Raw genomic sequence first — 15,109 nt, forward strand, 5'->3', positions numbered from 1 at the left:
TTAGTGATGAATCTGATTTCCAGTCTATGTTCACTCCAGCCAACTTACTGGTTAGGAGGAAGCCTGGAGAAGCTACAAACCAGACTGTCTGCCCATACAGTAAAACATTCCAATATTTATGTATTTATGTATATCTGCATGTACATTCCATGTTCCAGTGTGTCACATATCAAGTTTATCTGAATAAACTTCTCGACTGCTACAGTGACAAGCGTCCGTCTGACCTTCCAAGCCTCTGGCGTTTAATTAGTCTGCAAACACGAGCACATAAAAACTGGACACGTGCCTTTTGATTCGAGTATTCAGGAGCTGAAAACTGTCCTCACAAGGGGGACTTTCTGCTCTGTGAGCGCACTGAATAGCTTTTCCAGCAGCACAAAAACATACTCGCAAGGACTGTTGCTGGAGCGTGACGAGTGCTCGCTCGGCCCCCCCCGCTCAGTCGCAACTGTCCAACATTCAGTCGTTCCAAAGCGGACTTTTGGGGTATTGACGGTGAGGACGGTGGTTCATAACTGTAGATTTTTTAATGTTAATTGATCACTTTCAGCACCTGCAGTCGCTGGCCTCTCCTAGAACAACTAATAGTAGCATTACAAGTACTTAGATCTTCTACTTAAACAGAGATAACACTACTACAGCATCGGAATCCAAATAAACGTCCTACGGTCAAATTTCTACTTTAGCAAAAGCACAAAATTGGTGGGTTGACTGGTTAATAAATCACAAGCAGCTCTTTTTTGTCATTTCCTATCTAATATGGAAGCCCACTGTAGAGCCCCACAGCTGGCTGAAACAACAAAAGGTATAAATATGCAATTTAACCTGCCAAAGTGTAAATTTTCAAAGCTTTTAATCCACAGAGAAATAAGCATATTTACAGCAAATATTCAGTTTTTACTAACAGTCATGAAGAAAAGTTTACAGCCACATAAAGTCCTTAATGTTATGATGGAATCTCTGAGACACAGATGTCTTTATCACAAAAAAACAGTCATGCAGTTTGTTTTTCTCCATAGATTTATGAAAAAGGACAAAATCTATTGGGTCAAAAACTCCTACACAGAAATGCTAACATTTGCCTAAATGCCTTTTAGTCATTTCCACCTCAATTATGTGCTTTTGGTAGCCGTTGACAAGCTTCTGGTCGTATCTTTGACGGATTTATGAGTAGTAAAGTAACAGTAGTGTGAAGTAACTAAATGTATTTACTCACTTATTGGACTTAAGTATGATTTTGTGTTATTTGTACTTGGGTATTTTCATTTTTTTTTTGCTATTTTATGCTTGTATTCCACCACAGTTTTGAGCCAAATATTGTATTTTTCAGTTTGCTTTGCATATTTAGATTAATATCAAACGGATAAATCCTTTATTCTTCCAAGGTTGCAGTTCTGCATCAGCTGATTTGTACTTTATGTTCACCAATCGAGCGTTTCACTTTAATCAGAACGGTTTCTGTTACGATGCTTGTGAAACATTTGCTTTTCAAGACTGTTGGGTTCACTTTAGAGGAAATGCCATCTCATGATGCCACTTTCTATTTAACTCAGCTGCCATGACCCAAATCTTCCAAACCTACCCTCTTATGTAACTTCACTCTTCTCCATGTGACCTGTTTCCTTGGTTTATCTGCGCGCGCACACACACACACACACACACGAAGCAACCTTCCTGCCTTCGGCCAGAAAATCCTCCTGGCTGCTTCAACCTGCATCTTCCCGTGCTGCTCGTGTCCTCGTGCGCGTCATGTTTTCCTCCACTTCTTCGATCACTTTCGTTATTTCCTCCACACATACGAGCACAATCTCTTCCTCCGTCTTCCTTCCCCACCCGAAAGCATGTTTCCAAAACCTGACTTTTTGTCACACATCACATTATATCACATTGCATTTTGTCAAAAATTCATCCATGCTTATCGAGCCCTGCCTTATATAACCAACCTCGTCAAGTCCAGGACGCTGCAGTTAAACAGCAGCAGCACATAATGTACACAGCCTGGCGTAGCTAATAATAAGTACGTAAAAACTGCTGTTTGACCTTATTTTGCAGCGATGGAACTCTTAATCTCCAGTCTCTAAAAATCGCTCATGAAGCCAGGAGGAGCTGTGGGAGCTGAACCTGCAGGTGCGTCTGCAGTCAGAATGATGTATACAGTGCATGTGCACGCTTTTAGTCGAGCATAATAAATTACACAAAGTACCTGTGCTTTTTATCCTTCTGTAGTGATTTAAAGTAACCTTCTGAGGCCACATATTTAGAGAATAAATAAGCGTTTGTTTAATTTAAGTGACAGAATGTAATTATTAGAATCAGAATCTGCTTTAGCCCTCCTGTTGTCTTCGTTTACGGGCATCAAAATATATTGTTTCCTTGTCTGAAAAAAAATGCAAAAATTCAGCAAAAAGAAAAAAAAAATTCCCCAAATTTCTGAAAATTTGCAAAACCTTCAGGAAGAAAATTCCAATAATTCCTTAAATGTTTTATTTTAAAAAATCCCCTAAATTTGGCAAGAACATTCTTGTAAATATTTTCAAAAAAACGAGTAAAAATCTTCCAAAAAAAATTGTAAAAATCTCTAAAGTGATTTCATATATATCGGTAAAACTTCTAGTACTTTAAGAACATTCACAAAAAAATCTAACAAAATCCAGCAAATTTCGCTGGATTTTGGTTGATTTTTTTTTTTTTTTTTGTGAATGTTCTTAAACATTTTTAACATTTTTTTTTCCACAAAAAATGTTTAAAGATTTCCCAAAAATGTTGAAATGTGGACATCAGAAGTTTCACTGTGAAAATATGTATATTTTTTCCATATTTTCAAACTTTAAAACGGGTCAATTTTGACCCACAGGAGGGTTCATAGCCGAGTACGTACAAAACACAAAGAATTTGGTCTCAGCTGTTGGTGTCACCCTAGGAATATGGAAAGAGAATACAAAAATAAAGGCAAGGCAAATTTATTTATATAGCACATTTCAACAACGAGGCGATTCAAAGTGCTTTACAAAGACATTAAGAACAGAGGATGATGATTATTAAAAGAAAAACAAAAGAAAAAATTTATGAAATCATTAAAAAAAAGTCAGAACAGTAAAGAGATCAAAAACAGAAATCAGAAAACAAGGGCAATTACTAAAAGAAAAACAGAACAGTAAAAAGATCAAAAACAAGAGTCAGAAAACAAGGGCTGTTTAAAATAACTGTCATAAAATAAGAGTTAAAATAACTGTTAAAAGTAACTGTCATAAAATAAGGTTTAAAATCATTTAAAATACTTTAATCAAAAGCAGCTGAGAACAGGTGCGTCTTAAGAATGGATTTAAATGTGCTAAAGAAACTATAGAAAGAAGAACAGGGAGGAAAATATATAGAAATAAATATAATACAATATACAGATATTTACAAGCTGGAAAGGAATAAATAAACACAGCAGTGCAACATGATATTTGCTCGATGCAGTGCAAAAAGCAGAGGATGCTGTTCATGGAGCAGAAAGTGCTGAACATATCCAGTAAATCTATGGAATAGTGTGTGCTGTACAGGTGTGGGGGAATGGCTCAGCTGTTTATTAGGATGATGGCAGTGGGGAAGAAGCTGCTTTTGTGTCTTTGTTAATGAAATTATGATTGTACATGTGTGAAAACAGAAACGCGCACACATTGATCATTTTGCCTTGAGTATGTTTGCTTATGCAGAGAACAAACACCAACTCTGCTGCAGTTTGTGTTTATATTACATCAAAAATGGATGCAACACCACTGATTTTTTTTTTTAGAAGTAGTACTTATGTGCATTTTCTTTTAGTTTTCAGGCTTCATTCCTTAAACGTTTGCACTCTTTGCTGCTGTCACCTCATCTTATGTCGTTTTTTTTTTTTTTTTTGCACGCTCTGGGATTCAATCAGTCTCCTTCCCACATTTCACACAAAGACTCGGTCGCACATGACGGCCGTGACCGTGCGATCCGTCACCTATCGGGCGGGCGTGGCGTGGCCCCGGCCCAAAACGCTCGTTAATCAGGCCGGACGAGGGAGTGGGCGGAAGGAGGACGCAGCAGTGAATGTCATTATCTTACTTCACAGCGCTGCTAATCAGTACATTTATTGATGATGGCTGTTCACTTTCACTGAGGGATTACTGCCTCCGTAACATTTAGGGAAGAAGACGTCGGTATGCGAGGCTTCGTGCACACGAGCCGCCTCAGATGCTTTCCGGATGGAAGGACACTCTCCTTCTGTACGCAGTCATACAAAGAGAGACACCCCCATACGCACGCAGCATTCGTACGTCCTTGCAGCTAACTGTGTGGAAAAAAAAAAAAAAGTCTTGATTCTTTTCTTTGCTTCTTTCTTTATTTTAGACTTCCTGCTGGTGACAAGAGAAAGAATCAGTTTTATGTGTCATTGACCTTTTTTAGATACGTGTGGGTGGCTAAGAGAGACGGAGAGTGTGTCTGCATAACGTATAATTTAATTCTGCAAGGACTCCTAAACGTTAGAAATGAAGCGGTCATAATGTGCACGCTAAGATCAGCGTACTGTAAATTAAAAGTACAGGAAATGCAGCTGTAACCGAACCAACACCTGAGCTTGTATAGGAAATGTGAAGTTAAATATGTCTGAAATTATCCGTTTTTGATCGACAGTATTTTAGGGAAGATGAAGAAACATTTTGAGAAATAAACATGAAGTAGAGGCGGTCGTTCTCTCCAAGCCACCAGGGATTTCTGCAATCTCAGATGATGTTTTGTCTCACATCAAGATCAGATTTGTGGTCTTGTAGCCGTAGTTTGCTTCGTGCTACTTGGATATTGTCAGCATGTTAACCCTCTGGACCCCAAATCCTGTTATGTTTTAAGAAGTCACCAAAATGAAACCATTTGTCTAAAGCAAGAAACGATGAAAACAAAAAGCAATTTTGGTTTTCAACTTTCCAACAGTTACTCGAACGAGTCATCTATGACTGGCGAAGCTTAAAATCAGGATATTTCATCAAACTGTCTTAATTGTACTTGTCTCATTTACAAATTATAACCAAAAATAAACTGTTCTAATCATTCTAACTAGATTCTATTTGTAATATATATATGAAGAGTTCATTTGCAAAAACAGATAACTCCGTTTTGATAAATTTTCAGAAAACTTTTTTTTTTACTGTTTCCTTGAGATAATATAAATCAAACTGAAGTTGAGTGGATTTGACTCCGTAGAAAATACATGACAAAATAGAGAAAAAATAAATTATTAGTGTTATTATTATTATCTCAAGTAAACAATAGGAAACGATTACAGGTTTTTCCTTCTGTCTGAATTCTTGCTTATGTTGTACGTCGCTTTGGACAAAAGCGTCTGTTAAATGAAACTGTAGAATAAAAATATGAGTTTTCTGAAAACGGAGTTACCTGTTTTTGCAAACGAACTCTTCATATACATTTTACAAACTGAGGTTTTTCAATTTATAAAAAAATAAATAATCAAAGAATTTCAACTTTTTCTTTTTTCATGGTTGTGCTGTTTCCATAGAGACGCAGAACTTGATTACATCGTTAAAAAAAGTACCTAACAGTCAGTGAAAATGAGCCAAAAACGCCCGAAAACACCGAGCGTTTAGAAGGTTAACATGCTTTTCATGCTAAAGGAACGTTTAAACTAGATCCAGCAAATGTGAAATGCACCGCGCTGCATGTTGGTTCGGTTGCTGTTCGAGCTGCGATCCGGTGCATCTGCATTAAGTAGATTTCTACTTCATGCAAATTCAATGCGGCGTGTGGAGGCCCGACGCATCATAAAACTTTCGTCAAACATCTAAACTTGCTGTCAGTGAACCGTACAACTCCGTGAAGTCAGTGAAGGTTTGGACGTGTTGTTGTGGAACAAAAGAGACACGATCATGAGGAAACAAGCTCCCATCCTCCAAACTATCTGAGAAATGATACTTTAGTTTACAAACTCACACCTCACTGTGTTTCTACAAACTAACACAACATTTAGTTACAGTTATCTGGAACTGATGATATAGTATTTTACTTTATGATCAAAATACAAAAATCAGACAAAAAAACACATAAACAAGAAAAACAGGACGAAATATTAGAAAAATGAGACACAAAATGACAAAAAAATGAGACAGATGGCACAAAACAGACAAAAAAATCAGAAAGGTTACAGAGCAACAAAAAGATGAGCAAACAACTAAAACGAGACAAAAAAAATGACAAAACCGAGAAACAAAACGACAAAAAATGGAGAAACACGCGAGACAAAAAAACACAAAACAACCGAAACAATGCTTAAAACAACAAATAAAGCAATAACACAAAATGACAAGATAAGAGAAAAAACACAAACGGGACAAAAAAGAAAACGACAAAAACATGAGACAAATGACAAGTCAGACAAAAAATAACAAAACAACAAAATATTTAAAAAAAAATGAGACACAAAATGAGACAAATGACATGAATCGGAACAAAAAAGAACTACAGTGACAAAAAAATGGACAAATAACAAAAATGCGACAAAAAACTGACAAAAGCGAGAAACAAAATGACAAAAACATAAAACAAATGACAAAATCAGACAAAAAAAACCCACAAAAGCAAGACAAAATATTCCAAAAATGAGACCCAAAATTACAAAAGAAAAACGAGCAATCTAGTATTTTACTTTATGATCAAAACAACTTGTCATGGTCTAGAAATGATTTTAAATTTCTCGTTTTACTAATTTACAATCTGTAGTTAATGTCTTCTCTGGAATTTTTACACTGTGAGGACCGGATTGGACCCTCTGGAGGACCACTTTTGGCCCACGGGCCTCATGTTGGACACCCCTGTTTTAAGCCCTCGTGCTGTTAGGGGACACAGTGGGGTAAAAATTATACCAAACTTGATGACAAGAGCAAATTTAGGCTGAAAAGAGAGTTTTAATGTCAGTAACTTTACCCAGCAGAGGACACACATGCACAGGCCTGAGAGGTAAAAGTGCAATAGTGTGCAAAGCCTGAAATACACGGAGTTGTGCAGACATTGCAGGTAGTGTACAGGTGTGCAGAAAGTGCTTGAGTAATAATAAAAAAAGAGTGTGCAGATAAACAAACAGTGGGCTGGTAAAGTTAAGGCAGGCTGGGACTCTGTGTTAATGATCCACCGCCGCCAAACCTCAGGAAAGTTTTATTTCTGAACAGATGGTTGCGTGGCGAGCCGGTCGCCTTTTTCATCACCCGGACTGCCACGTTTCCTTGATGGACGGCCACAAACAGCCAGTGACCCGCTAAGTGGAGCAGCCGAAAAACTGCTGGAGCATTTCTCCAGGAGGAGCCGGGCGAGGCAGAGGTGGACCGGGCTGTTATGGTGTGCTACAGACACAGAGAGGAGGTGTTTTTTTTTTTTTGTTTTTCATCGGCGAAACAAAGCCAGTGCTGAGCAGTAAGAACTCCGGGAGAAAGAGAGAATTCCTCCCATCCCTCTGTCTTCTCCCCTCCTCCTCCTCCCCAGTGGTATTAATTAGCAGCAGCAGATGAGTGGAGAACGGCAGCCTGAAGGGAGAGCAGGTTCATGTCAGGTTAGCGCTCACTGCTGTGGGTCTCTCTTCCTCTTTCCTCTCCCTCCTCTCTCACACAAACAATAGGAGGTGTTACAAATTGTAGAAATAACAGCTTCCCCCTCATTAAGGCTAAAACTGAATTTTGCTATATGCTTTAAAAAATGTGTTTTTTTTTTTAAGTTTTAGCTGTTCACATATTCAGAAAAATGCAGCGTACCCCAGAGCACACACCGCTGACATTATCACCCAGCTCACAGCCACAGATTCGTCTCCAGCGTCCCTCTGGCTTGGCCTCCATCTACGCCCAATGCGTTTCAGCCTCCTGGTTTTCTTTTTTTCCAGTTTCGGGTTTGTGCAACAGAACAGGTTCAGGTTTAATCGACACACCTGTCTGCACGTGAGACGCGACGGTTTGCCGTTTAGTCGTATGTTGCTGTGACTTTTTTCATATTTGACGTGGTGAAGGTTCGAAAGACTTTTAAGCTAGCAAATCTCACAGGAACGATGCATCTTTATTGTCGGGAAGATGCAGATTTGTCCCCAATAAACACACTAATTTCCTACTAGCAGTGTTAATGCTACTCCTGATTCCATATTTTTGCAGCCTCCCTTCATCACCAGCTGATTTCTGCTTTCATAAGTCTCCATAGGAGGACATCACAAAGATCAGAGTGAAGATGAAGGTGCATTGTGCTGGGTCACAAACTGGTTTGGCATTGTTTCTTGCCTACCATTTTACTATACCCATATTCCATTGAATATTGGTCACTTTTGATCCATGTTGTGCATCAAAGGGTTAAAAAAAGTGAAAAAAGCAATGAAGTGCCATTGCAATGACCGCTATAGAATGGACAAGAATGTGCAGATAACGTAGTAAAGTGACTCTAAATGTAGGTTGCCTTTTTGAAAACGTTGATTTTGTGTTAATGATCTTTTTCTTTATTTGACACGGTAAAGGTTCGAAAGACTTGTAAGCGAGCAAGTCTCACAGGAGCGATGCATCTTAATTGCAGATTTGTCCCCAAAAACACAGTGTTTTCCTACTGGCAGTGTGAATGCTGCTCTTGATTCCATATTTTTGAAAGCTCCGTTCATCACCAGCTGCTATCAGAGTGAAGATGAAGTTGCCTTGTGCTGGGTCACAAACTGTTTTTGCATTGGTTTCTAGCCGATCCTTTAAGAAAACGGAAAAAGCAAGTAGCTGCCATTGTAATGACCGCTATAGAGCAGGACGAGAATGAGCAGATAATTCAGTAAAGTAACTCTAAGTGTTGAAAAAGTGGATTTCTTGCTAATTCACTTTCTATTTTTTGTGTGTCCTGTTTCTTCTTTTCTTTCCCTTCCTCTCTCTCCGTCTGTCTCTCCCTGCAGAATTCTATACGACACAACCTGTCCTTGAACAAGTGTTTTCTCAAAGTGCCTCGCTCCAAAGACGACCCTGGAAAAGTAAGTATTTCCCGAACAATATAATACGACTGAAAAGCTCGCCGCCGCCGCCGACACACAATGAGGACGCAGTTCTGTCTCGCGGAACTTGTGAATGAGGCTGAGGTGACTTCACGTGTTCCGTCGCCCTCGTGCCACATGCGTGTGCATAAGTGCAACACAACGCTTCTTTGTCACACACACACACACACACACAAAGAGTGTCTGCACTTAAAAGCAATTTGTAACTCCATAAAGCAGCTGTGCTGAATGCCTAATGCCGCTTTCTGTGTTTTCTGTGGCTCCTGCGATATTGATTCTGCCAAGTAATAATGTGGTACAGGGAGTAATGAATAATAAGTACATGTAGGTACACTCCTTCAGATGCAAGGCCTTTCACGCATCTGTTCTGCTTTATTAGGGGCCGTTTCTCCTCTCTCCGGCGGACACAATCACAGGAAGCTTTAGATGCGTTTCGCTGCTGCTACTTCTGTGGTCGGGAAGCAGAGTTTGCTGCAGCTAGCGCCGGTTTGATAACAACAATTTGTCAAGTCCTTGTTTGTGCCGAATGGAAGGAGCCGCTCCGACGAGGGGGGAGGAAAGTGTATAATTACAGTTGATCAGTGGAGCCTGTTCCTACATGATTTTTTAATAAAAGCTCAAATGTCTGCATTTCGACTCATCGCAGGATTATTGGGGGAGACAATCCACCACTTTTTTTTTTTTTTTTTTTTTTTACAAGCCAGAAACTTTTCATTGAGCTCTCAAAACTCTCTCATTTTGTTTTGTGGGATGGGGGGGGGCGGTGAAGGAGCACTAGGAGGAGGAGGAGGAGGAGAAGGAGGGAGTTTCTCCAGGCTGCGGGGATTTTGGAGCCATTGAAAAATGAATTAGGGGGGAAGAAGGTTTAAATAATTCAAACAAAATCCTTGGGCTTGAGTGGAGGCCTATAGTCTGCAAAGACACAAAGAGAGCGGCTCCCCCCTGATTAGCCTGACTTGGACCTGACCAGCACCTTAATTCACAGCGTGGATCGAAGTGGTCGATACCTCGGCGTGGGGGGGAGGTCATCTGTGTGTGCAGAAGTTGAATGGACATGCTCCGTTTGAAGCCACAGAGAGAGGGGAGAAGCTAAATCATGCATGTGCTAACTTTAATTGGCTGTGTACTGCTCAGTGATGTGGGACTGAGAGACAGGGGGAGGAGAAGAGGCAAGAATAGGGGAGATATATATTGAGAGATGAGCTGTGTGTATGTGTGGCCTAGATGAACCTCTTCAATTCAGTCTGCAGCTTTGGACCTCCATGGGAGGGGAGAGGAAAGAAATGAAAGATGGGGGGCAGGAGGGGGGGGGGGAGAAAAATCAGACCGGGAGGAAATCAAGGACCTAAAAGCAATTGATTTCCTCCTTTCTCATTGTATGTGTTTATTTTGGAGGCTGCTGTGTTTTAACGTTGTGTATCAAAAGGATTTCAGTGGATTTTCAGGGGAAAGCAAGGAAAACTAAACCGAGAGAAAACTGATTTGATCCAGAACTGGAAGAACAACAGATGCACTGGTTTTATGGGATGCAGTGGAGGCATCCATCTACCGCACTTTTTCTGTTTAGTCGCACTTATTTCCTCCCATTAAGGAGACCGAAGCTGCTTCGCTCGGAAGAAGTGAGAAAATACCAGACTTATGGTAGCAGCAATAAGCAGAGTTACTTTTCTCATGAGAACAGATGGAAGTACTCTGAAAATGTGATGGATTTGAACCCTGCTAGGATATAATTAGACAAAGAGAAAGCAGATATTAACAAATATAGGCTGCAGTTAATGATATACATGTTTTCACATCTTCCGCTTGTGAGTGCGACATTATCTAAAACTGATGTGTAAATGAATTAAATCGTGAAGTAGAATGACGGTTTTTTCTTTTTAAATGGAAGAAACCGTAGTTCTCAGGAAATCAAAAGTCTTTCAAGGTCAGAAAGAAGCTTTTACTTAATTTTTTTTAGATTTTCTTCTCTTCTATCAGAGGCCAGCGCCGTGATGTTCGCTGCTTCTCCAGGAACACAATAGAGAGGGTTTATTTTTTCTCAAGTATTCTAAGATCAGTAGTGGGTTTTGACTACTGATTTGTCAGAAATGGTTTTAGAGAAAATATCCTGAAGAAAAGTTTGTTTGAAGGTCATCCCTGGGTTAATGTTTTTCGTAGTTTAAAAGAAGCTTGAGTGATTGGCGATGGCTGCCAGAAGATCTTTTGTGTCCAAAGCTGTGAAAGTTTTGACTGCTTTCCTTGCTTATTAGCAGAGTTTACAGCTGCAGGATATTTAGGAGTTTTAAAAAATAATCAGATATTGGACTGAAGGAAACAAACAAGCTTGATCCAGATCCTTTTGATTTTTCGATATTTTTTTTTTTTAAGCCGACATGTCTCCACTGAGCAAATTCTGGTCTATAAATGAATGATACCAGATTATCAGCTCTTGATTTCTGGATTTGATTTTCTAGATGTTTGCATGTACAGATTTTTGACAGTTAGGGTTTGGTTGGTTGCTAATTTCCAAATTTATCGTAAATTCTTGGTTTATTGCATTGTGGGCTCTGAAGTTTGCTAATCTTGCTTGGAAATATATATTTTTCTGTGATGACATTATATCTGTCATATGTTGTCTGCTGTATGACTGTTTCTGTCACTGTGCATGGGTAACTAATGTTGTTGGCTTTCTGGGCTTCAATAGAATGGTCTGAAGATGCGTTAATTAGCGAAATAAATTGACTCAAGCAACATATTGAAAGATAAATTCGAGCTCTCATCTGTAAGTTAGCTTGCAAATCTGGATTTTGCATTTAAAACATGGATTTCTCTGCTTGTTTACCATCTACACAAGAGTAAAATACAGCATTTCTCACAAATTAATGGTTCATTAATTGCATTCTGCCTTTATTCTTAATACTTAAGGCACACTTTTGTATTTCCACTCATAAAAATCTAAATTCTGTACTTTTTATTTGAAGGGAGGATGAAAAAGAATTAGAAATGTGCACCTGAACCCTCAGAGCAATGAGAAGTGCTGGAAAAACACACAAACATGAGGCTGACTTGTCTGTTTCTGGGGGCACATTTAGGGTTCCTACTGGGCCATAGACACCAACCCTAAAGAAGACACCGTCCCCAGCAGGCCAAAGAAGCGACCACGCTCTGGAGAACGGGTGAGTAAGAACCGTACCTTTCTGTAGAATCCTCCTTCTTGACACTTGTGGCGGTACAGCGCTCAGTATCCCTCTGACATCTGTATGGATCAGACTTAAAGATGCGTTTCCATATTCTTAAAGTATTTCTCAGTGAGCACAAGCAGTGATTTCGTTGACGTCGTCTGAGGAAACGTTGATTCTGGTCTACGAATGGAAGCATGAACAGAAAAACAATTGATTGGGAAAAGCTGCTCCGTACACCTGAGATGCTACAGAGATGTGTGAACAGACTAACAATCTGTCTGCTATTCCCATGTTCTAATGATGCCTGGATAGAACAGCAGGCCAATAACGTGCCTTTAAAACCAAAGGAGAAACGGGAGTCTGCAGCCGAGCTAGCGGCTCTGAGAGGCTCTGCTCACATCAGCTAATTAGCCCTAAACACAAATCACAGCTGAGACTGATGGCAGGTATTTATTCATCTATCAAACCATCGGACAAATTAGGACTTTAACCAGACGATGGTGTGACATGAAAAGTGAGAAGATCACCAAGTAATTAATATCAGTCCTGAGGGAAGCAGGAATATCTGGACCAAATGTCGTGACAATCCATTAGCTAGTTTTCACTCACAAACATGGACTCTGTTCAACATCTGGGGATCATAAATGCCCGTACAGTGTTTCATGGAAATGCAAAAGTTGATGAGATGTTACACTCTGGAGCAGAAAATGTGCCTGAAATAACACAACATGGAGGTTAGCATTTCGTTGATGGTTTAAAGTGATTTTTTTCTGTATTTGCACCAGTGACACTGGAAGCCATCAGCATTGTGTTTTCAGGTTGTTTCTATTCCATTCTCATGATTGCAGCGTCTCTTAAAGGGGAACTTCGGTTTTTTTCCACCTGGGGTCTGTTTTCATATGTCTTTTCATACATGTGAGTGATGGAGAAATGAATTTTCGACATAGCTCCAGTATTTAGCCAGGCAGGCAGCTTAGCAGCTCAGCTAGCAGCTCAGCTAGCGAAAAGTAAGGGGCAGCTGGTCCCCCCGCGTCAAAGTCCGCCCTAACGTGCTTTTTCCCCACACTGACCAGCACGGATAGTCTCAGCGAGTGTCCCACAACATACTAGAGATGAGAAGTGAACAAAAACCTCCACATTACCTGGCGATCGCTCTTTGTTGTGGTCTGTATCCAAATCTCAGGACGCTAGAACGCAAATCTTGTTCCGAAATCGCGCGAGAGCCCGCGCCAAAACCGGTGTTATATAGCTTAAATGATATAAACGGTGTTAAAACCCCGTTACTCAAAAACAAACTTACGGATTTGGATGAAATTTTCAGTGAAGGTCAGAAATGACACAAGGACCAAGTGATTAGATTTTGGCAGTGATGCAGCTTATAGTCTGGATTCACGGATTTGTTAAGGATTTCCCATTGAGATAGCGGCATGGCATCACTGTAACCATGACAACAAGGGAACGCTACCTCAGCTGCCTGCGGACCATCACATGATCGTGATCCTACTACAAATCCACCACTGTGGACTTATTGGAAATGATACAAGGAACAGTTGATTCAGTTGTGGGCGTGTTTCTGAGTCCCATCAATTCCCGCCGTTCGCAACATATTTAGGTCATGTGATTAAGTATCCGTACAAAACGTACACATGCAGAACACACGCCTGTGCTCAGCGCAAGGTCAGGGAATGAACAGTCTTGGTGGAGAACTGTGCTTTCTGAGTGCTTTTCTTGTTTTTATTAGGGCTGGTCCAATTAGCAATTTGTAGGCTCCGGATATTTGGGCCCAATTAATGATGAATATCCGAATATCGGTCTAGTCTGCGGGGGGATTCAAGAAATGATGGGGTGGAAGTGGCTCGAGTGCACAGGCAGTATTTAGCTGCTAATGCCAGTTTAGGATAGCGGTCACAGTTTTGTTTCCACTATCAGAATTCAGATCTCAAAATTAATATTCGGATACCATCACAACGACCGAATATTCAGATATTCGGGTTCAGCCCTATTTTTTTATTTTGCTTCAGGCGGAGTCTGCATGGTGTTTTATTTTGAAAAATGACTAGATCATCTTTCCGTCACTTCCATCCGTGCTTGTTTCCCGCACTTGACTGAGTTTTCATCTCCAGCTGTTAAATGAAGGACCAATGCCTCTGGAGAACTTCTTTGAAAAGAGGAGAGAATTGATGCTAAAACAGAAGAAAAAGTACATGCATATTCAGCAATAAAAACTAATTTTATTCGTTTAAGGCACATTTTTTAAAATGAAAAACAACTGTCATTATTTATGTACGTGATGACTGCTCCGTAGAAAATTATCTTGCTTGAAATCGTAGTGATCTGCCTGGATACAAAAACATAGTACCTTATGTGTGGTATCGACAAAATGTTTAGACAATGCTGGTTAAACACAGTAGCTCGGTTGGTGTCACTGTCGCCTTGAAGCTGGAAGATCCCAGATTCACGTCCCGGCCTTCCTGGGATCTTTCTGCATGGAGTTTGCATTTTCTCCCTGTGCGTAAGTGGGTTTACTCCGACTTCCTCCCACAGTCCAAAAACATGCTGAGGTTAATTGGTGATTCTAAATTGTCCGTAGGTGTGAATGTGATTGTTTGTCTCTATATGTAGCTCTGTGATAGACTGTTACCTGTCCAGGTGTCTCCTGCCTTCACCCTCAGTCAGCTGGGATAGACTCCAAACCCCCGCGACCCTGATGAGGATTAAGCGGTGCATACGATAGATGGATGGTTAAATACAGACACTTGTGACTTAGAATAATGCGAGCAATATAGCACATGGACAATATGGGTTTTGTGTGTGGTCTCATGGTAATTTATTATTGTTTATATTCTATCAAGTTGCAAATTTTCCTTAAAATCTTAGACATTCCCCAGTCAAATTAGTAATTGAGTTCAGTTTACTTTCAGTTTGGTCACATAAT

General features: G+C 40.1%; 1 protein-coding gene across 3 annotated transcripts in view; it reads left to right on the forward strand.

Moving 5' to 3' along the window:
- LOC110955905 (forkhead box protein J3-like) overlaps positions 1-15,109 on the forward strand; it is an 89,008-nt gene that overhangs the window by 35,005 nt on the left and 38,894 nt on the right. For all 3 annotated transcript variants that reach the window (XM_022201076.2, XM_022201073.2, XM_022201074.2), the window contains exons 4-5: positions 8,918-8,992; positions 12,085-12,168. In XM_022201076.2, coding sequence (XP_022056768.1) covers positions 8,918-8,992; positions 12,085-12,168 — 159 coding nt within the window. The remainder of the gene's footprint in view (positions 1-8,917; positions 8,993-12,084; positions 12,169-15,109) is intronic.

Source organism: Acanthochromis polyacanthus, chromosome 6, assembly GCF_021347895.1.
Source record: "Acanthochromis polyacanthus isolate Apoly-LR-REF ecotype Palm Island chromosome 6, KAUST_Apoly_ChrSc, whole genome shotgun sequence".
In the NCBI taxonomy this organism is placed as follows: domain Eukaryota; kingdom Metazoa; phylum Chordata; class Actinopteri; family Pomacentridae; genus Acanthochromis; species Acanthochromis polyacanthus.